At 40.5% G+C, this 23,488-nt stretch overlaps 2 protein-coding genes across 3 annotated transcripts; one reads left to right on the top strand and one right to left on the bottom strand.

Moving 5' to 3' along the window:
• Window positions 1-6,659: 6,659 nt before the first annotated feature.
• LOC116252788 (protein IQ-domain 26-like) lies at window positions 6,660-10,830 on the top strand. Of its 2 annotated transcripts, none has more exons than XM_031627332.2 (4): window positions 6,660-6,853; window positions 8,504-8,967; window positions 9,565-9,771; window positions 9,926-10,830. In XM_031627332.2, exons 2-4 carry the CDS (start codon window positions 8,575-8,577, stop codon window positions 10,637-10,639), a joined length of 1,314 nt encoding a protein of 437 aa, XP_031483192.1. In that variant the 5' UTR covers window positions 6,660-6,853; window positions 8,504-8,574; the 3' UTR covers window positions 10,640-10,830. The 2 variants fall into 2 exon arrangements, with proteins under 2 accessions (XP_031483192.1, XP_031483183.1); XM_031627323.2 differs by lacking the exon at window positions 6,660-6,853 and adding an exon at window positions 8,317-8,359.
• Window positions 10,831-17,611: 6,781 nt separating this feature from the next.
• Window positions 17,612-22,831, bottom strand: LOC116248289 (probable pectinesterase 53). Its single transcript, XM_031620995.2, has 5 exons — window positions 22,386-22,831; window positions 21,572-21,761; window positions 19,696-19,902; window positions 18,254-18,489; window positions 17,612-17,871 (listed from the first exon to the last, which is right to left on the bottom strand). The coding sequence occupies exons 1-5, from the start codon at window positions 22,757-22,759 to the stop codon at window positions 17,724-17,726; spliced, it is 1,155 nt and encodes a 384-aa protein (XP_031476855.1). The 5' UTR covers window positions 22,760-22,831; the 3' UTR covers window positions 17,612-17,723.
• Window positions 22,832-23,488: the final 657 nt, after the last annotated feature.

Below are 23,488 nucleotides of genomic sequence, written 5' to 3'. Positions count from 1 at the left end.
GTTTTATCTTTTATTTATTTTACAAGTAAAAAATAAAATAATAAAGAGCAACAACAATACCGACAAAACACTTTGAAAGCGATTTCATATTAACAAGTATTCTGATTTTAGCAATGAAAGGCCGGCGCATACGTGGTCGGTGATAGCTTTTAGTGCAGAGCAACTCCTCCTTCCACTGGTGGCTGCTTGAAAAGGTTCCAAGGGCCAAAGAACATGCTTGCCTGAATGAGAACGTACAACCACGAGTCCATGACCTAATGTTTTAAGAATTTACTCAAAAAAAGGGAGTAACATTTTGACACTGTTCATATATATATATATATATGTATATATATGCTCAAAGTCTAAAGGCAGATTGATTGGAAAGTAACGATTTATTATTGTTGGTAAACAATCATAAAAAAGGTCTGACATGACATGACATGTTTTTTGTTGATGTCGTGGCATAAATGTGATTAGTGATTCGATGAGAAAGTTGATCAAGTTTGTATCATTATTGGTAGAACATGAATGTGATTGGTGATGTTAAGGGCTTCCGTTTTTTGTGGTAACATGATAAACATTGCTTGGCGACAAGGTATCGTATGTATGAAAGCACATGCCTGTCCTTTCCTATGTGATTTCCATGTTTGATTGCCCGGATATTTTAAATTGCCGTCAGTTGATTGAGCGGCAGAAAAAAATAAAAAAATTCAGTTGGGCCTCGTATAAGAGATCTCGTGTCAGTGTTTGCACGACACTGAGTCTTTGTCTCCGCACCAACAAGTTGCCCGAGCAATCAAACACGCCCCCCCCCCCCTTCTCCCAGGTAGTTACAACGAAAAAAAAGATGTGGTTCTTTTGTTCTGACCCCTTGTTCCGGACAAAATATTCGATGGAAACTAACCTCTACATGACATTGACAATGACTATTCCTTGTTTGTAAAATGCAATTCCTTTTTTCACCGGGTCATATCCACCTGTGATACGGACCCGAAGGTTACCGGATTTGATACGGGTCAGCAAGGACTCGTACCCGGTCCAGTGAAAACAGGAAGAGTCACATGAGGGTGGTGGTGGTGGGAGCCAATGATTACGAGTTGGCGGTGTTTGGCTTTTGCGCAGGCGATTGCGAAATATCCTTACACTGCAAAATCTGACCGTTTATTCCTTCCGTTAGCCGTTCCAATATCCGTCCGATCTCGAGATGCTACGATCTGACAGCTCCCCCCTCTCCTGACGCCTCCATTTCCGATTCCTTTGCGTCCTCCTCTCCTCACGAGCCGCTGTACCATTTCTGGCGGCCTGTCCCATCTACGAACAAAAAGGGAGGGGGCGGTCTTAGCCGTTGCTGCACGCTCTGGGGCTGTGGCCAAAACTTGGATTGACGGTCAACGAGTACATCTGCGGCGCTTTGCTCAGTCGCCGTAACTAAAACGAGTTCTTGCGCTCAATCAAAATCAATTTCTTTTCAACAGTTTCGATTAGTGTATCAATGCAATGTATTGTACAGTATCATCAGTAATGAGTTGTTTGTATATTACTAGTAGCACCAACTATGTGCTGTTCATTTCATTTTAGTTTTTATTGAGCGAGGCTCAACCTTTTCTTTTATATGTGTTCTTATTGCTCGACGGAATGCTCAGATTAATGCTCGCCCCTTCTGTGTTTTTCATTTTATGCTTTTTGGGTTTTCCGCCGTTGATGGAAACTGATGATCAGGAGCTGAACAGGAAGATTCCCACAGACACAGTTCCTCTCGGGTTCGACGACTCGTACAGGAAGATTCCACCAGTTGCAGAGTATAACTGTTTCAGAATAGTGAAAGAACTTGTACATTCAATTAATAAACAAACATTAAAAAACCAAATTTCACACCTAAATTAATACTGAATCTGATGATGAAGTTTTTTCTCGAGCATATATTCAAGGAATGTTATTGATAAACAACCTGTCATGTCGAAAATTCTCAGCATGGACGCGTTTGTAACTGTAATGCACGTAGCTTGATGTAAAACAGTGCAACTTAATGTTGGACGACAAGTTTGGTGGTAATATTTGGTGAATCTGGTCTTCGTAAATAAAGGAAAATTTGGCGTGTTTGATGGTGTAGATGATGTGCCCCAGAACGAAGGGACTCCACCCAAAGAGGACATCCCCACAGTGGATTGAATGAAAACTGATACTTAAAAGTTATGCAGAGGCCAACTTTCTCTTTACCTGAGTTCTTTCTACTTCTCGACGCCACAGAAAATGTCATTCACGCCCTATCAAACTGACAAGACGTCTTAAACACAGAAACAGATACATGTATAATCTATCAATCGACCAAGAAAAGTTGACCACTGTAGATGACATATTTGAATAGCTTGAGCTTACCCCTCTGTGCGTGTGTGTGTGTGACATGGTGTCTAGCTATAAGCTATGACGTGAGGCAATCAAACAGGGTGAACATATAATATATAATGCAAAAAGGTTCGAGGGGCCGTACATCGGGCGCAGGTGAGACCCAGCCATGCAGCTTTTGATAACTACATGCATGTGACCCGAAGCTCCGCTCTTCACCACCACCAACTTGGCCTCAAAAGCAGTGGCAGACCCACGTATCTACTCTGCTACACACTACGCTACCGTAGGGGGTTTTGACTTTGAAAGAACCGATGCCACAGCCCGAGATGCACCAAATCGGTCCGGTCCCAAGCGACCGCCCATACCCACTTCAGACCCCATCTCCTTTTGCTCTAAAATATTGTAAATATATATAGTTATTGCATAGGGTTAATCCCATAGATATCCAACTAAAGACCCAATATGGTATCGGTTGGTAGCTTTAGTAAATCAATAACTTCGATGGGGGTGAGTTCAAATCTGATGGATGCTAGATATCATTCTATGTCTCAAAATTGAACATCTATACCCGAAAGATAGTTGTGACAGAAACATTAGTGGGAGTTTGTAGTGCGAAAACTGTTTGAGATATTTTTAGCAACGGTTTACAGTGCTTTCGACAACATGCTTTTAATATTTTAACCATTTGATGACTATTGAAATTTCAGTTTTTATTTTTAGCCTACCCAATTCATTGATGCAGGTTACTGCAGTGACACAGTTGAGCACAATGAAAGCTATTGGGGTTTCTTCCACTACAGAATTGTGTAATTTTTACTGTAGAAATTCTGATTTCTTTTTGCTAGGTTGTGCTCTGCAACTCTTCTCTATGATTCATTCCTATGGACTGGAATCCAGAGCATAGTGAAGTTATACAATGAATAGGAGTGTTTGAAAAACTGGAAGTTCGCCAACTTCTTACATGGGGCTTTCATGTCAAAAGGTTAGTGATTAAGGCGACTGTGGTTACTCTATCATGGCATTCAAACGCGAACTCCCAGTTGAACATCATCTATTATTAACTTTTTGATTTCACGTTCCAAAACCTTTTTCAAATTTCACTTTCTTCAGGTACATTATACTCATTCGTCACACTTTTCTCTAGCTAAAAAAAAAATAAAAAAAATAAAAACCGCTTAATTTATCCCGATATAATCTTAATCTCAATCACCACAAGGTTACCGAGATTTGGGACGGTGGTCCGGACAAGGGGGGAAGATGTTGGACTTGGCGTCGTTTGGAAGGGCATGGGGTTGGAGTTCCGAAGGACGAGTTGTTCAATGATGATGATGAAAGAGGGAGGGATATGGTTTTTGATGCGTTTGATTGATGGAAGCAAGGAAAGGAGGGAATTTTTTGAATCGTACTTCTTCTCCACCCTTTTACCTGCCTTGGTTGCATCATCCTTGCTTCATCATCCCTTTCTAAACCCAAATGTAAATATTAAAAAATTCAGAAAAGGATAAAAAAAAAGAAAAAGAAAAGAAAAAAAGTTCCCTGTCAGTACCGCCTTTTCTTCTGAAATTTCATGTCCCTTCCTTTTTCACTGAAATTTCTTGTCCAGGACACCAAACCCTTTTTAATAGCATGCATGCGTCAGCCCAAGACCCTGACTTAATAAATACTCTTTATGATCTTTTGCAAAATGTCTAAATTTATCACTTAATAGGGTTTAAGCCCGATTAATTGGATTGGACTCGAGTTCAATCCGATTCAATCATAAAAAAATAAAAACACACATATATATATATATTTAAAATTAATAAATTTTTTTATTGAGCTTGGTTCGACTGAGGTATGCTCGATGTCATTTTCAAGGTCTAGCAGCACCATAGATATAATATGCTCGACGCCATTTTCATGGTCTAGTGCCAACTCTTAAGAGCAGCACCATAGATATAACATTTTCCAAAACAAATACTCTTACAAGAGCTAATTATCTAATGTGTGTGTATGTGTTATATATATATAAATATAAATATAAATATAAATATAAATATAAATATAAATATAAATATAAATATAAATATAAATATAAATATAAATATAAATATATATAAGTATGCTGCCAATATGCTAATTTAGACATAATTTTTTCTTTAAATTGAATTAGTGGCAAATCAATTTGTTTTCCGTATGGAATAATGTTTGCCGATTTCTGTGAATTGCTAATCACTTAATTTGTTTTTAATTCCCTTTTTTGTCAAAATTTTGATGACTACTGATAGGAAGCCAAAACAGTTCCAATTGAGGTAGGTAGGGCGTTAATAAGTACAAATCTGCTAAATAAGCCAATTTAGTTGCCAATGTATATTTTATGGCATGTTAGTGTGATCAAAACTTTTTTGTTGGGGAGCCAAATAGTATTTTTCAAATATGCATCAATTATGGGCCACTCTTGCTTATTCATAAGTTTCCATTTCTATGGATAACTGCTTCAAATGCACAGCACTGTATCGGAAATTTCGAAAACTGGCACCAGGACATCGAATTCAGCAGAAAATCCAGGTACCCATGTAATAAATTTCCTTAGAAGGGATGAGGTAGGGGATTTTTTGGGGTTTGGGAGGAGCAGTTTTTTTGGGGGTGATTAAAAAATAATTTCCTCAAGGGGCGGTGGTTGGAATTTGTGCTTGGCTCTGTTGAAGCTCTGCAGACTGCAGCAGCAGAAGAGAAGAGATACCTCTCTCTCTTTCACTTGTGGTCAAGCAAACTGTCCTTTCACCGTTGGGAAATTAAGGAATTTACCTGATTTAAATTGCTCGGCCTGATGAGTTACTTCGTTTCCACCACCTCCTTCCCTTGTTTTGGCCTTATTCTTACCGGCGCAGCAGCTGTTTTTGGGGCATAAATTATTGGCTTCTTTGCTCCATAAATTATTGGCTCTCTCTCTGTCTCTCTTTAAATTTGAAAAAGGTTAATGCATTGGAGGGAAAGGCCTGGACCCATCTTTCATATGATACAGATATATAATATTTGCATATTTTGTTGGCAGATCTTGAAGTTACTGAAGAGCACCGCCGGTTTTGTGCTTTGGACAGTTTTGTAGTCCTGATTTTGATGTGTCACTGTTAGTGAGAACAGGATCTGGTTTAAGGGGTTTTCTTTTTGTTTCGATCTTGCTTTTTCTTTAACGCGCACCGCTTCTTCCGGAAAATCAGGGACCGCTGGAATTCCATTCTTTCGATTGATTTCGAAGACTGGGAAATTTTCGAATTGAAGTTCATCATGTTTATCTAGAAATGTGGGATATCTTGGGAACTTGGGGTACTGCGTTGTGCTCCATGGAACGAATGTCTCTTGAATATCCCACTCTTTGGGCAAATGGGTGCATTTGGAAACCCCCCACTTTGACCGCTTCCTTGCTTCATTGATATGGGAGAGAGAGAGGGATGCGTTCAAATCTTGTTGAAGATCCAGAAAATTTCTCTCGTTACGACAGTTTTGAACAAGTCTCAGCTTCGCCGAATCTTGAGTTACCATTGAATCCATCAAAAAGAAAATCTGGAACAGGAGAAGAAAGAAAACTAAAATCTCAGGCATGAGAAGAAGTCATGCATCGATGAGTTTGACACGTCCCTACATGCATGACACATCCGTGATCAACTGTAAACGAAGATCGAATAAGTCAGTACAATTGTTCGTCAAACCTGCCTACTTCAGGTACTAAAGTAGATGCAAGAAACCCAGTTTTCATTGAACATGGCTCAGACTCAGATTCCATTCATCTGCTCTCTCTCTCTCTTTCTTAAAACATACCCATATATAAGACAAACCCATCACCTAGTTTCATTTTTCATGTGAACATATAAAGACTGAACATAATATATATAAATATATGTAGAGAGAGAGAGAAGATGCTGATTGATTCAAATGAGCAGGACATGGTCGAAGTGTCATGTCACAGCTTTGCTTTTTTAGGGTAAGATGGAAAGGTATAGGGGGGAATATGGTAGGCTGCAGCCGTCACTAAACCCTTGGCCAATGGACATAAACCTCCTATCCTCCCTCAATCTGTCGCTGTTGCTGCAGCGCTATCAGAGTCTCTCGCAAACGCTACTCCGATAGAGCGAGTAGCGACAGTCGTTTCTCATCTTTGGCCTAGAAAAGGTTGGATCTTCTAAGTTGCGGAGGGCAGTTCCGTCAAATCATCCATCTCTCTCTAGCGACCACGTGCTTGCCTCTTGTTTATTTGCAGTAATCTCACACATGAAATTGCAACGCAGTTTGGAAAATTTTTATATATATATATTAAGGCTCTTTACGCTGCAGTCAAGGACAAACATGTGATAAACCCTAATTCCTCACTGTCCCCTTCATTCACGCCCTTCTCTGCTTCGGCTTCGAGTGGTATAGGTTGTACTCTGCTTCATTTAAACCGTCACCGACCATTTCCACCGCCGCCTCTGCCACCTCCAGCACCACCACCATCACCCCTGCGCCCGCCACCACCACCATCATCATCGCAAGCTATTCTAGAGCACTGGTACGTTCCTCTCTCTTTCTTTCTCTCTGTGTTCATTTTAGTTGTATTTTTCTGTCATTGGTAGCACATCCTAATCAAATCAGAGCCGGAATATGACCGGTCGGAGTATCACATATTTTCCTACTTATCTGTGCGAATCAGTAATCCATGATTGGAAGGAAAACTCAATGCTCTCTCGCTGTGGTTTCTGGAGGAAATTCGTTCGTTCACATGCGTGTGAATTCTTTCCCTGTCGAGAGACTTCGAAGTTCGAATGATCTACGCAGAGAGATCGTCGTGTGATCGGGTGACGATCATTCTGAGATGCGTTTTTACCTTTTCCGATTGTCGAACCGATCGTTTATCTTGGTCTTTGGGATCGACCAAATTGCGCACTCCGTGCTCGATCTAAGTCTACACCGCGGTGGCCGTGCGCGAGAAGGGCCGGCCATAGTTGAGCAGAGCAGAACCTATAATGTCAAGTCGAGCTCGACCCCGGGCCGATCCTCTGATCTTCTCCTCAAGGCCTAGAAACAAGAAAGGAATCAATTAGATATGTGGTGCATTGGCTCTTGAGGTTTGGGTACCGTTGAACTCGAGTCGAGACCGTGGCCTGGCCTGTGTCAAGTTGGTTCAGAACAGGTGCACGGTTTCCGGCTACCAAGTTGGCTAGCTTTTGTTTGGAAGGTGCACCCTTAGCAAACTCAGAAACTGATGCTGCACTGCCCAAGATAACAACTTGGCTTGAATTGGGTCTCCCTTTACAAGCTAATATACAGACATCTTCTGTTATGACGATTCGACTGTGTTCTTACCTGTCCCCTAAGATGGGACCGTTGATCAAAGCAAGTAAAATTTGAAATGATACATGAGTTGGGTTGTAGGTCCAACCTCTTTGTGCAAGAGGAGCAAGATTAATGGCAGCACACGGTACTGTGGCCCATAAGCTCGGCATGGTTTTGAAGTTGCGGCAGAAAAAAAAAAAAAAGAAGCCTTTTGACTGCCCATATTGGTGTCACTTGTCAGCCTTAGCTGGGGCTTGATAAAATTTGAATCCTTTATGCGTGGGTCCCGATTGCCCCAAAATGGTGTTGGTTGATTTGATTTATTGATCCATAAAGTGACTATTATTACATCACTCCTTCATTTTTTTGGAAAGAAAAGGTTTCTTTAATTGGTGCTGGTAGATCTCAAACTTTCTATTATTTTAATTGCTGCCACAAACAGCAAAAACAAATAAAAGAAGAAAAAATTAAGGCTGGTATGCCATGTGGCCCGCTGCTTTGTGATACTCCAAATCTTCTCTCTTTTCATTTTAAATATACAAATGACTATGCATTTGCTCCTAAGCCTGCTACAATCCAATCCGCACCCATCACCCACTACCATAAAAAAAAATATTACTATTTCAAATTATTAAGGACCACAATCATGCTTGATTACAAAAGGCAACCTCTCCCTCTCAACTTTTCTCTTGTCCTTCAGGTTAGTCTGCATACTTAGCTTTCCTTTGCTTTCCATTAGACTGTAAGCTCCCTGTCTCTGTGCCTCTCAACTTTTCTTTTGTCTTTCTACGCATTGTTAGCTTGTGAAATCGACCTGTTCATGCTTAGTTTTCTTTGCTTTTGCTTAGCATCGGATAGTTAACACCGTGTTCCTTTGACACTTCAGATGGCCACCGAGGATAAGTAGAGTTCAAGCATCTTGTTCGGTTCACATCAACTCGAGTACTTTGAGGAAGAATGGGAAGAGCAACGAGGTGGCTGAGGAGTCTATGGGGAGGGAAGAAGGACACGGAGAAGAGCACGGCTGACAGGAAAGAGAAGCGGAGGTGGAGCTTTGGGAAGCCTTCTAGTAAAGGGACAGGGGCGGTGCCGCCGGTGCCCATTGTCTCCGAGGGATGGGCTCAATCCTACCGTGATGTGTTCTTCACGGAGGCAGAGAAGGAGCAGAGCAAGCATGCCATAGTAGTAGCAGCTGCCACTGCAGCTGCTGCTGATGCTGCTGTAGCTGCTGCTCAGGCAGCTGCAGCGGTAGTCAGGTTAACCAGCCACAGCCGGAATACGGCGTTTACTGGTACTAGCCGCGAACACTGGGCAGCCATCAGAATCCAGACCATGTTTCGTGGTTACCTGGTAAGCCAAAGAAGGCATCGTTACCATGCAATTTAGTTTCTGACCTTCTTTTTACTACTGCGAAAAGGGGTCTTCCTCTGGGGTTTTACGCTAATGGACGGTCAGGACAGGACATGGTAAATATCCAACCTTTCCGCCGGAAAATTCTAGCCAGTACAAAAAAATTTTGCCGTTTTCCGTCCTCTAATCTTATGTGTGCCGGTGGTGTCTTCATATAACGTTGAACAGTCGGCCTTACTGATCATCACGACCGAATAAAATCGCCTTTCAAGGGTTATTTATAAGATCATTTCTGAAATATTGATTACCAATTTGAATTCAAAATTTTTAAGTGGCTTCGGGGCAAAGATTACTGGGACTTTCTTTAGCCTCTGTTAGCAAGAACACCAATGGCTGGTTTTGCACAATGGAATCTTGTTATTTCTCACCTCTGGTTACAAACCTTTTTCTATTTTTGCTTCCCGCTTTAGTGGTTACGGTACTATACCTTAAGCCAGGTTGACCTGACTAGTGAAGATGATGACAGCTGTTTATGCATTCCTGTTGTCATTCACGTTTGCTTGATTTTGTTGACGTCTCCTACGCTGGTGACGGCAGGCAAAGAAGGCACTCAGAGCCTTGAAAGGCCTCGTGAAGCTACAGGCACATGTTCGTGGCTACCTGGTCAGGAAAGAAGCTGCTGCGACACTTCACAGTATGCAGGCGCTCTTCCGAGCTCAAGCTACAATGCGTTTGCGTCAAGCGCGCTCCTCCCACATTAGGGACCCCAAATTTCTCCACGAAGCTTGTCCTCGACGATCAATGGTGAGTTATCTGCTTCTTCTTTTGGTTGTGACAATTGAGTGTTGAATAAGTGGGTTGCTCTGTGTTCCCTACCCATTTAGCAGATCAAATGTACTAATGATACTTTGTTGGTATGTTGCTACTGATGAATTATCCCTCAAATTTCAAATTTCAGGAGAGATTTGATGAAACAAGAAGCGAGAACATGCCGAGCATCCACAGTAGGAGAATCTCTGCTTCGATAGAGAACGGTCTAAATGGACCGGAGAGTCCAAAGATTGTCGAGATCGACACTTTCCGGACAAAATCCCGCCCTCGCCGGAGAAATTTGTCAGCTTCCGAATCATTCACGTTTTCCCCGCCTTTCGAGGCATGTTCCTATCACCCTCCAATCATCCCTGCTTCCTCACCACTGATGCCCGTTCCTGGCCGGCTTTCTGTGCCGGATAGTTGGTCCCTCAATTGGAGCATACCAGGCGACGAGTGCCGGTTCTCCACTGCACAGAGCACGCCTAGATTCTCCAAGTCCAGCATGCAAGACATCAGATCCACACCAACAAAGAGCGTTTGTGGGGATGGAGTCAGAAGACGATACAGCAACAGCCCCAACTACATGGCCAACACTCAGTCGTCTCGAGCTAAGGTCCGGTCGCAGAGCGCTCCCAAGCAGCGGCCAGATCCGCTCACGAAGAGGAGGCTGTCTCTTCAAGAAGCAGTTGAAGCCCGAGCAAGCTTGAGTGGCGTCAGAATGCAGAGATCTTCCTCCCAGGCCGCAGAACCATTCAGTTTCAAGAACACTGTAGTGAATCGGCTTGATCGGTCTACCGAGCCAAGCCCATGCTGGGGCTTAGATAGAGACTACCTGGTCTCCCTTCAAACTCGCTGGTGACAAGGCAATAAACGGTCCTTCTTTGTAAAAATTTGTCTTATTTCCCGTTTCTTTGTTCAATTTCATGAGCTCTTGTGCTTCTTCTCTGTCACTAATTAAGCATCAAGAGGGTTTGATCGTAAGTGAATTGTATCCTTGTAGCTCACAAGAGCCTTTCAACTCAATGATCAGAATTTGGAAGAAAATAATAAGTCACGATTGTTGCTGGCTGCGAAACCAAGATAGGCAATGGCTTATCATAGTTTTCCAACTGAAACATAGATTAGCACTTTCGTCAGTTAACCACAATTCATCAAGATCATAGTCTTGAACCTTTTGATCACTAGTTTTTTTTTTTTTTAATTTTTTCCCAAGATCTCGGCGATTTCCTTGTCCAGCTCTAAAAAATTATATAATCTGGCAAGAGCATAACATATGCAAGATACCACATCTTCTATGAACATCATATATCATACCACCAATTATGAGAAAGTAAGTGTAAGAACTTTTGATTTTTTGGATAATTAGAGCAAACAAGTTCGCTGAGACCCATCACCCACCTTTTCGGGTAACTTTATATGAAACCTCTCAACTTGCAACAACTTTCCCAGGCTGCACTTTCTCAACCTTGGCACACACTTACATAAAGTGGTTTTTCTCATAAACCTAAGAAAGTTCCACTTTCTCACATGTTTGTGGAAGCGGTCCTTCTTGGCACTATGAGTTTCTGCAGTTGAAGCACGTAGATATCTCACTATTTGATTCCAACAAAGCTTTGGACCCTGAAGGTGACGGTAAGTAAGAAGGGCTTCTGCTCTTGCCCGTAATCCTCCTGCTCACCCAACATACAATATGAACCATTTCTTGGAGAAAGAACAAACATTTAGAAAAGGCCATGATGTTAGCCTTTTGGGTGTGGATTTGGGGTTTTGTATGGATGCCCTTGTGTACTCCACCAACACTTTTGGTGGCTAATATTTAATGTGAAAAGGCAAAGGGGTGCCACCATCTTCCATGGTCATTTAAAACTTTTGTTATTTTGGTAAAATCCATGTCTCCGCCACCTAATGATTGGTCTAAGTTGGACCTAGCTCAGTCCTTAGGGCCTAAGCTATCTATAACTGACCTAGCTAACTTTTGTTGCTCAACTTATTAATTGCAAAGCATCAGATAGAACCAAATTTTAATTAAAGAATCAGTTCTATTCTCATGAGATGTAAATGGGTCGGGTTGGGGCCGGATGTATATTCTGACCAAGAAGTTTAGGAAGGTTTGCATTTAGATGCACAAAACGGCAAGTTGGATTCAAATTCACATTTATTAGACTCAGTATCTGTCTGACTGAGAAGCTGTCGGATTGGATCCGGGAAATAAAAGAACAAGCTGCGAAATTCAAATTTGAGTACTAAACAGGTTGACTAATTGGATTTGAATTTGAATCTCACACCGGATAATGGCCAAGCCGGTGGTGTACCAACTGCTCCTGGACCTGCAATATTGAGACTCTACTAAGAGTTCTTCGCAACGCCAACTTCAACTCTCCTCTATGTTATTTTATTGGGGACCAATGCTGACTACATAAAACGAGTAACAGATCTGATTTTTAATTAAAAAATATATCAAGATATTCAAAAAGAGGGGTTGGCGCAACAAACGGGGTAGGAGCTTCTAGGCAGCCAATCTTTGTTTCGAATCTTCAAAGCGTCAAAACTCTACGCTTCAAAAAGGGGGTCACTGACACACAAGTTGAAGCATTGTGAGCAGACACTAAAAGTAGGCCATGTACCTTACGTGGAGAAGAGGTTGGGTAAGGCATCGGACTTCTCCATAGCAGTGGAGACCCTACTCACTTGGAGGATGCGCACATGTCAAGATAAGATCTGCAGCTACCGATTAATTGTCTCGAATCTTTATGGTTCCCTCGTCGAATCGAGTTGCATGATCCAAATACATCATGGGTTCATAAACAACCAACTTGAAGAACTTTCTTAATGTGTCTTGAATAATTACTTGCTTTCATGGAAGCAACGGCTCTTCTAAAGACTAGTGTTTGAATCTTATAGTGGTCACTGCGAGTCCCAAAACATGCTGTATAAAACAAGGGAGGCAGACAAAAGGGGAGGGGGCGGTGGCCTCTCTCAGGGGTGTGAAATGAACCACTCACCCTTATTCAAACACATCTAAAAAAAAAAAAACATGACAAGAAGCACCCAAGCTTCACAATTCATAAATCTCTGTTCTTCTCTCTCTCTCTAAAACAGCCATGGTTTTGTTGATTGGCATCAAGAAATAGGAACACAACATTCACTTATAATAATCAATGGCTCCCCATTTGAATTAACAGGGACCACCTCCTTGCCTGAATTTTAGGGGAAAGATTACTGTTTACTGCAGACAAGCGTAGGCTGCCACATTTTTTACAGTACTGTTTTTATCCAAATAATAGGTTACTGTAGCCGATTTACCAAATTCAAAACGCGATTTCGAATACTTAATTCCCCTTCATCCAACATGGAATGAAGCGGGAATTTTTAAAGAACATGATCCAATAAGAACGGGACAATACAGTGTCATGCAAAATAGAATATATATTTTTTTGAAACAATATTTTATTCAAGAAATACGAGGTTCTGTTTCTGCAGAAAGTGGAGCGCTCACTTAATCTGAGTTTCGAACATAAAAAAGAATTTAACGTAACGTTACACAATAAATTCGATGGTAGTTCATTTATTGTAGCAAAGTTGAAAAAACATGAGTGAATAGCTGAGGGAGCTTCACATAAAAAATTAGTAGCACTGAATTTGCTACGGAGTTGACAATTTCTTGATTATTTAAATACAGTTAATGTTGCATAGTCATAACTTCGTTTGAATTCAAACTCGATTTATGTTTTCTTCCCGTTCGTACTTCATACTGAAATGAAAAATTGCAATTGAAGCTGTTTATCGGTGAAGAGGAAGTGAAAATGAAAGGACACAGTACGCAAGATCATTAGTGTGATTCAGTGATCCGTCTAAAGATATTTCTGATCGACCGAAAATGAAAAAAATATATTCAAATGTGTGTTAATTGGTTTGGCTCCAGTATTTTTCTGGTATTTAAAGCATAAATTTGTATACTGTTCCAAGGAAAAAAGATGAGGGTGCAGAACCACTAATCGACTGATCGCTTTCTTCTCCCCAAGAATGATCCGCCAAGAGTGATGCAGTACAGTTTTATTCTTCATTTTTCAGTTTTCCGAGATATAGGAAGCTCTTTTTGCTGAAATACTATTGAAAATTATGAAAGCAAAGTGCTCCGAAAGAGACAGATAAACACATTGGGTGGTGCGCCGGCCGGAATCAGATCCAGTGCCGGAAAGTTTGACAAGTCGACACTGGTACCAATTAAAGGTAGGGTGGTTTTCGTCAACACTATTACCAATTAAAGGATCTGACTCATTTGCTACCCCCAGCAGTGTCCGCATTCAAGCTAGCCGGGCATGGTTTCACGTGAAAAGCTCATCATCTTCTTCTAAATAACTTGACGACGGAAAAACACTCTCACATGCGAGAGATGAAGTCATTGATTTCAAAGATTGTGGAAATTAAGCTGCAAATGGGAGAGATGAAGTCATTGATTTCAAAGATTGTGGAAATTAAGCTGCAAATATAAAAGTAAAACTACATTTGTAAAAGTTGGAAATACCTATCAAATTAGGAGAATAAAAAAAGAAGAGGGAAAAAAATGGTTTTTCTTAACATAACCCAATTTCTATTTTAGGGTATATTTCAGACTCTTGAAAAATAGTTTTATTTTTATATCTACAATTTATTCCCATCCTACGATTTTCTTGTGATCAATAACCTAGATAATGAGGTTCTAGTAGCTATTTATATATATATATATATATATATCCATCTAAGTTTGATGAAAAAATCCTCGGGCCTCTCAATCTATCAAGCAATGTTCTTAATCACACCAACATAATGTATAGAATAACAGAGCTCAAGGCATTTGGGGGATTTCAATCTCTCTCTTTTTATATATATATATATATATATATATATATGAACACAAACAAACAAACTCTAAAAACATAACCTGAATGGCATGACTCTATGACATGACATAAAATGGTCCGTAAAAATAGAGAAACTGTTTCTGCAGCCTCAAACAGCACTTAACCGCTATCGTGGCAGTCCTTTTATGGCCATGTTGTAAATGTCAATTGTGGGGAATAGATGATGTCCAGAGAAAATTAAATGTAATAAACAATTTTCAGTGAAAATAAATACAGGTGCAATTTCCCAATGCTTCAGCTGGAGAAATAGTAGGGATATCTGGTGAAGATGGCAGTGCGGAATAAAACGCGATAAAGAAATTTCTTTAGTTGGTATCGAAACTTCATTTAAAATTGTAGTATTTAAAGCAGCGGTACCTATAAATGGAATCCTGGTTTTCCTAGTTACTAGGGCATCCAGTTGGCTTGTAGTGCGTGTTGGTTGTCCAGGCTCAAATCTTCTACCATTTATGATATTTGTGTTGAATGCCAATATGAGAGCATTGCAATCCTGAAATGGCATGCCACATGCATGTTGTTTTTGTGCATTTTTGCATTATGAAAGCAAATTAAGGTTTGATTAACTTATCTGATGCATGTATAGCTCTTTTTGATGGTGAATAAGAGGGGTATTTCATCGTACCTCCGAGATGAAAGTCGAAACCTTGTCCTCAGCTTACCCGCAAGACCCATGATTGTGCTTTTGGGTAGCATGGATCCGATGCCCGCCAATTAGTACAATGGTCCCACTTATGAGTACAAAGGCATCACATTCACAATAATCAAACTGCACAAGATTTTATGAATAGCAACAGTTCTGACTAGCGATGATACGTCCTTGTGGGGCTTCAAAGCAGTTTTTTTTTGGGGAAGCATGAAAAATATTTCATCTTACCGCCCAAAGGTGAGTCGAATCTCCCACCCAGCCCTTTGTTCTTGTAAGGGTACATGACCTACTTTTGGTATTTCGATAATACGAAAACTGACTGCTTACCAATCCCCGTTCTGACCATTAACCCAATCCCTCGATGACTTTTGAGGCCGTTGTAAAAATTTTGACTATGACTACTGCACCAAGGCTATGAAAATTAATAAAGACATACTATTGGTACAAAAATATGTCTTTCTTCAACTAAAATGAGAAGCAAATGGTAAACAAGGTGACCTTTTTTTTTTCCTTTTTAGGAAATGTTTCACCCACTTTACAACTTAGCAAGTGAAATTTTCTAAAAAATATTAAACTCAGTCCTGACTCCTGAGACCTTAACTTCTTTCTTTAATGAAGTGCTTCAATCTTCATAAGCCGGAGAAAAGTTTGCTTCAAATTCTTCTCATGCCATCAAAAGCCCACTACTACTTGAACTATCGATCTTTCTCGAACAAGTTCGATAAGCGTTTCGTTTAGCCCAACTTCATTGCCGCAGAGCCCACTTAGCACAATTTAGTGGGTTGGTAGTGTCAGTTTACACTTTAAACAATAAGTTGCAAAATTCCAAGACGAAAAAAAAGGAGCAATGGCGCATTAACATTTTTTAGAAATTTGTGATACATTTTGAAAGTTATTCACCATTGAAAAAGCAAGCACCTATCTGAGGCTATTTATTTTCTTTTATTATTATTATTGCGATTTGGAAAGGTAGACTAGAATAGAATCTTTCTATCGTTATCTACTTAATGCGGCTACGGACTCCATAAATTTGTAGTGGATTCATGTCACCTGCCACTGGACTCCCTGACGCTTCAAAATCAAACTGAGGAGACCGAGACACACTATTCCAGTCAGGTTGATTCAAATTTGTGCAACCAATTCAACGCCAGGAGACATAGTTCTTTGATTCTAACAGTTGTCCCTCCCAATCGCGTGTCAACATGCAAACAGGAGGAATAAGATCGTTACTGTGATAAATTTCTTCTACTTTTTTTTAATATTTAATGGAGTTTACCTGATTTTTTTTTATATTAGATTGTTAAGTTCCATTCCAATGATCATTAACTTTTTTTTTTTTTGTCTTCAAGATCAAAAGCTGTGTCGGTATCCCCCTCTTCTGATACAAAAACATAACTCCCCAACTCGCCTGTTTGAGCTGTTCTTTTGGCCAACTGATTTCAAAGGAAAATTTATAAAAGAAAACTATTTACTTGGGGGTGGGTAATTTTTTGGGTTTTCGACTAAAAATTTGAGAAAAATGACTGGAAAATTTGAAAATTCGAACGTCGGTCGTTATGGGCTTGGGATGGGGAGTCAATGAAGTACCCGCTGTGTCGTAGATCTTATTTATTGACAAGTGAGAGTTCCATGTCTTCCTTTTCATTTTGACGTCATTGAAAGGTCTTGTCTGCTTAGAATTTGGAAGGAACTTACTTGTGCTAATATAGGACAAGGCATACTTGCTCTTCTTTTCAAATTAGCAGTACACTGTTATGCAAGTTAGTCCCATGGAATTAATATAGGATTCAAGGTGGAGCTAAAAACTTTTATGAGGGGCCAAATGAAAGTTTTTAATTTTTTACTATCATTTTTCAAAATTTTTATATAGAACAAGTGAAATTTTTTAAAATTTAGATATAAATTAATTGATTGGATCCTCCTTTGAGAATTTGGCGACTCGCTTTAGGTCTAAATTTCTGGACCGAACCTAGACGGGTGAGCTCTGTTTTCAAAGGACCCTGATGCTTTTTTTTTTTTTTTTTCCTTTTCGGTTTCTAACTCTAAAAAACCGCACCTAGTGCCGGACTCTATTACTCACCTGCCAGCCGCTGAGCCCTTACTTCTAGGCCTATGCATATTTAGGCTTATGCTAGGAACTCATAAGAACCAGAGACTGGTCTCTCACAGCCACCGGCCCAACCATCTGGCGAGGGACAAGGCTCATAAAAGTCGATCCATCTGATCTTCAACATAGCACTTACTGTTTGTGATAAGGAGAGAGAGAAAGAGAGAGCTCACAAAGTTAAAAATCCAAATCTTTCTCTATCAATGATTCATGAATTAAGGTCATGGACAATGGGATGTTGTTGAATTTGGCACCAATTTACAATGTGTGAGCCTAGCTAAACTGAAGATCAGATCTTGATCCACTCTGTGCCATCAATAAAGTTAAGATTGATGAATGGTCTGGCCTCGTCATCTGTCAACTCTCTTGACCAAGCAACCCTGCCAGCATAGTTTGCTCCCGGCCCCAGGCACTTGTATTGCCCATAGAAAACAGTCCTGCAGGAACCAACAAAAAGAAAAAAAGAAAACAAATCAGTACCCATGTGACTCTACTAGGAAAACATGTGAATTATTTGTCACAAGAAAAAGCTACCAAGTTCAGGAAGATCAATTGGAGATCCTGAAATTGGTCATGCTTTATGCAATCCCAATCAGATTTTCAAGTTCAAAGTCAATCTGGACCGGTCACTGGTCCAGATTTACTACAACGAGACTGATCAAACCCCAATCCAGATCCAACTAGAATAACCAGGCCTCATATTCAGAATTTATTTTTCATACTTGGATCTGAATTAGGGTTTATGTGTTTGGAAAACAATATATGAAGCCCTTAACAGCTTAGATCCTTAAATGGTGCAGTATAAGGCGGGGTACTCACATCTCTCTGTTGGGATCACCCCAATTATACCAGCCTTGGGGGATGATGATATTGTCCATGTAAGTGTAGGCAAAGATGACTCTAGAGAAGGTGCCCCATGCCCTCCCAAGGAAAACCACACCTGAACCAGTTACCCTGCAGTTCACAAATGAGAAGCCTGTGTCATCGAGCAGGCTCATCCTGTCCTGCGCTGTGAGAGCTCCATAGTTCTGAGCAATTGCATGTACATGGCAGCCCTGCACATCAGAAAGTTAGCTTCTTCAACTTTCTGTTCAATTTTAGATCATGGGTAGTTCTGATGTCTCTCTTTCTCTTTTTGTTTATTGAAATTCTACAACTACAATGTCTTCCCAAATATGAAGAAAAGGTTAAAATTTTGAAACTGAAAAAGTTTAAGCCAATTATGCAAGTGAGTTTTTGGTTCTTTGACTAGAAGTGTTCTTTATGCAGACCCTTATTTTGTTTCATGCTAATCAGGTTGAGATGAAAAGACTGTTGGCAGACAATATAAAATCTGAGATCATGCAAGAAAGGCTCTTTATTTTGCCCCCAGTCCAAAAAGAATGGTTGAAAGGGTAACTTTTTCTGTTGAAAAAGAAGCTTGTCAAAGGCTCAAAAGAAACTACATAAAAGGAGGAAAGAAGTGGCAGAAAAGAGGAGCTTAGTAGCTTTTTATTTCTCTCTCTGTATCCTTTCCGATGCATAAAGAAGACCACTACTACTTCCTTTCTGTAAATTAGAAGAGAGAGAGAGAGAGAACTGAAGAGGGAAAAGATAGAGTGATCTATTTTCTTTTACTGTCGTATGTATTTCTCGATATTTTTACAAGAGGGCCTTACTGTTGTTCAAGATACTTCATGGCTCAGATTTTCATTGAGACTAAGCCAAAAGTTCAGAAAGGGATCATGTATGGATCTCAACCACGAATTCCATTTTAATCTCCATTGAGAATTTCAGTAAAAAAGTTGTCCAAGAATGTGTTTTCTCATGAAAACCATCCACCCTTCCCTACAGCCTGTGGATTTCTTGGTCACTGGTTTTCTCATCCCCCCAGAACAGGAAACGTACTAAGACTTCACGGGCTAAAAAGTACATGAAAATCACCGATCTTCCGGCTTCTCAATTAAAAAACCAAAAGAAATAAAACCAAACAAGACCTCTTTCCTCTTTCTTTTAGAAAATTTACAAAAGCCACTCAACTTTTGAGGTTTTACAAACAAGCACTTAGTATGTGGGAAATTACAACAAACGGACCAAGAGTGCAAAAACTAAAATATATCTAAAAGACCATTTGTATCTTCGATAATAAAAGGAGTATCTTCAGATAAACAGTATTTCACATAAAATTCACATTTTTGCGGCTGGTGTCTCTATAACTTTACCTTTTCTTAAGCATGATTTAAGTAACAATTATAGGGGAGAGAGAAGCAATTGGTCAGTACCTCAAAGAGAGACAGGCCATTGCCAAAGATGAAATCAACAGATCCCTCAATGTAGCAGTCCTTATAGTAGTGCCTGCCCAAGTGATCATACAGTGTGTCTTGCCCACCCAGAAACTTGCAGCCCACAAATGCAGCTGTATCCCCCGAGATCCTCAATGCCACTGCCTGCTTGCCTACCGCTCCTGGTGGCGGAACCGGCGTCGTGTTCTGCCAAATTCACATTCCGGCGCTCCGGTTAGCCTCCGTTAAATGCCAGAAAAACAATTAATCTGACCGAGTGCTTAGATTCATCTTTGTTTTCGAATTTGTCAACTGTTGATCCCTCTCTGGCTTTTATTCTTCTTCCTGTTTTAACTGAGTTCATTATGCAACTATAATTAGCTTTACTTTTTCCAATCTACTCCAAAATCATGCTATCTTTTTATCTGTGTTCAACCTAGTCCTTGAATCGAAGGCAGAATCTGTTCTTTCCATGGCAGCTTTAATGACTCTAATTATTCAAAATGAACGATTAACTTGCCTTGTTTACAGAAAAGCAGAAGGTTGATTTCAAGTTTTTTGGGGAACAAAAAGAAACGAGCTTGAGAAAAGGCTGCGGTGGAAACCATTGCAAACAAAGCTTTTCAGAAAATACGGTTTTCATGCCAGCACTGTGAAGTCTACTGTTTGGAACAGGTACTAAAACCTACACTCTGAAGGGGCGGTGGGCTAAAAAGATACACAAAGACACAAAAGACGATTACATGGTCGATCATAATGTAAAGACACATAAAGATACTGACCCCACCAACTTCAAAGAGGATGGCAGAGGGTCTTGTCCTTTAAAGAAGAGGGAATCACTTCACTGAAGCGCTGGAAGCAAAGAGACTACAAAGTGAAAGGACCACAATGAAATCTCTTCTCGTCCTTGTCTTTTAATGCCCTAGAACCACAACCTTTGCCTAGAAAAGGGAGTAAAAGAAGAATGCTTAAGTGGGTTGAAACTTGAAAGGACATGATTAGGAAAAGACGGATACAAAAATATAATAATGAAATTTCACAAATTCTATAAAAAGGCTTTTGCCACGAAACTCAACGATACCTAACCTTTCTAAAATATGCGATTCATTAATCAGAACAAGAATTTATTGGTTTTCTCTGTTTTAAACAATAGACTGCACTCGAACTAGTCACCAAACGCAGTATGCGTTGCTTCCTAAAGAAGATCAAGAAGAGGCACGCGCAGATATGCTTCTTTTTTCCCCCCTATTTGGTGATGGTAGAGGATACGTAGTTCCACCATCTTCCAAGGGCCTTCTCTCTCTGCAATTAAGAATCATTCTCTTGCTTTTGTTGGAGAGTGCTCCTCAAGGAGAACGGGTTCATGCAAGACCATCTTAAGTAATTAGCAAATGAGAGAAAGCAGATGAACGTCAAAACGAACTGGCCCACTTCGAAATTTGCAGTAAAATATATCACACTGGCGTTAGAATATTGGCCTTTCTTTTATAACGAGAGCACTCTGCAAACTTAATATTGAAATTGCTTATGGGTATGGCAGGGTAAGAATTGGGACCTGGTTATTCCATGATTGAGTCACCCAGTAACATGGACCATACATCTGGAACTGCCAGAATAGTAACTGCAGTGATGAGACTACTCTACAAAACGGAAGACGTTGAGCTGGTAGTGTATAAGATAGCATTTTCATTTCCAGGCGCAATATATCAAGTTTTGGTCTGCAGATTTCCCATGCATTTGGCTGATCAATTTGTGACCGCCCATTTATGAGCTCCCTGATGGCCACTTTCCAACCTTTTAAGAGCATCGAGCCTTTAAGTTCCAGTATAGAACCCATATCTAATATGTAGAATTAGTGATGAGATGTAGCACTCACCTTAAAAGTAATATTTTTGGCTACAAAGTAGGGAGAATTCACAGCAAAAGTTGCAGAGTTGAAGGTTCCAATGGGATGCCCATTTGACCCCAGTGTCTGAGCCGTGTCACCCCATTCCACCACCGTCTTGTCCGCACCTGCTCCTTCTATGGTGATAAATGACTTGGTTGCAGGAATGTTCACCTTCTCCCTGAAATGATCACAAAAGCTTAATTATATTGGGGCCACATGCACTACTGTAGCTCCATTATGCGGCCAAAGAGATGATCAGTCTAGAAGTAAAGCTTCTACGCGTTTTTAAGTTGAAAGAGGCCTAAAGCTCAAAACTTGCAGTCTGAAAAAATTTCTGCCATAAGGTCAAAGCATCAGGGGAAGTAGAAACTGAAAAACAACAAAAAAGCATGGTGAGCATGCACTGTTTGTGTCCTTATCAAACACGTCCCAAAAATGCTCAGCGTTTTGTCCTGATGAAGTTCAGTGCCAATGGGCAGGCTTTCACTTCACTACTCATAATTGACCTGTATGATACTTAAGGATTGAGTCCAGAGTTATTGGTTTCACCTTCCGCCATCTCTAACATCTAAAGATACTTGCAAATGACTTGGTAATAGTTGGGAGGTCAGTTTAGTGTGCATCTGCAGGGGAAGCTGTGGTTTGGTCCTAATCTGTGGCTCTGCCTGCAAGACTTCAACCCATGTCACAATGTCACATGCAGACTGTCCGAGTCACAGTCACCCTCTACCACAGAACTGAATTAGCTCAATGAAAATACCAAATACAAGCAGTAGAGAGTGTGTTGGTACTTGATGCTTACTTGTAGATCCCTGCATTCACTTTGATGATTACTCTAACTGAATTAATGATGGGTAAGGAGTCGATGGCGGCCTGTATCGTCCTAAAGTCCCCGGCGGCGGGGTTCTTGTCGACAGTGAGCACGAAGGAAGGGTATACCTTGTTCATGGCGGTCTCAAAGAGGGAGTGGTTTAGAGTGTCCATCCACCTTACCCACATCATGAATTGCTCCTCTATCTGTTGGTTCCTTGTGGCAGGAGACGGCATCCCCTGTGGGGTAGCCGGCTGTTGGTGACGGGGGATGGGTCGAAGGCCCTTACTGTGTGGGAGTGTGAGGCCTGAGTTCACCAACAATGAGAGGATTAGAATGAAGAGAATTTGATGGGCACCCGGCATTTCTCTAGAGAGAGAAGGAGAGAGGAGCCGAGAGAAAAAGCTGGTGGGAGTTGGAAGAAGGCAGAGGGAAGGTTGTTGGATTTAGATTCTATTTAAAGTTGTTTCTCTCTCTCTAGAAGCGGATGGAATGATGGGGGTATGATCACGGGTTTGATTGTGACCTCATGCGGGTTCACAGGCTACAAGCACAGTCTTTTGTTTTTCTGTACCCGTGAGGCTTTGCTCTCTGTCTTTTCGGATTCTTGTGATCTGGAAACCTTCTCGGCAGCATGATCACTGACCACCTGAATTCTTTTTCCTTTTCTTTAAAATTTCATGTCTCAACTTATTGATTTCAGAAAACGACAACCCTTTACTCGGATAGCATGCACTAAAAAATTATATACTTAATGTTGTATAGAGAAGCGAGAAAGCTCAGCCCAATGCACTTTTGCCTTTCTCAAATTACCAAAAAAGATCACTTTCTTGAGAACTATATATACTGATTTTTGCAGCAAGATTAAATGCAGCAGCTAACCTCTTAGATTTGATTATTGTTTCAATATTTCTTCTTCAACTGCAAATGCAAACGAACAGTCCCTCTGAACTTGATGTGAAATTTATCGGACAGGTCCTACAGTAATTCACGACACAGGACCATTCACAAATTTAACCTTACATATAATCGAACTCCCAACATTCGAGACATTAATAAAGACATTCAAGTTCTGTTGTATTCATGAAAAATCT

This window comes from Nymphaea colorata, chromosome 1 (assembly GCF_008831285.2).
Source record: "Nymphaea colorata isolate Beijing-Zhang1983 chromosome 1, ASM883128v2, whole genome shotgun sequence".
Taxonomy (NCBI): domain Eukaryota; kingdom Viridiplantae; phylum Streptophyta; class Magnoliopsida; order Nymphaeales; family Nymphaeaceae; genus Nymphaea; species Nymphaea colorata.
This window is presented reverse-complemented; position numbering and strand designations above follow the sequence as displayed.

Bases quoted from the DNA above. Each gene is read 5' to 3' on its own strand.
- LOC116252788 (XM_031627332.2), top strand. From the start codon at position 8,575: ATGGGAAGAGCAACGAGGTGGCTGAGGAGTCTATGGGGAGGGAAGAAG. The intron at 8,968-9,564 runs GTAAGCCAAAGA...TGGTGACGGCAG, and splicing joins CCATGTTTCGTGGTTACCTG to GCAAAGAAGGCACTCAGAGC. The intron at 9,772-9,925 runs GTGAGTTATCTG...TTCAAATTTCAG, and splicing joins CTTGTCCTCGACGATCAATG to GAGAGATTTGATGAAACAAG.
- LOC116248289 (XM_031620995.2), bottom strand. From the start codon at position 22,759: ATGCCGGGTGCCCATCAAATTCTCTTCATTCTAATCCTCTCATTGTTG. The intron at 21,762-22,385 runs GTAAGCATCAAG...TGATCATTTCAG, and splicing joins GTGAATGCAGGGATCTACAA to GGAGAAGGTGAACATTCCTG. The intron at 19,903-21,571 runs GTGAGTGCTACA...TGAATTTGGCAG, and splicing joins CCAAAAATATTACTTTTAAG to AACACGACGCCGGTTCCGCC.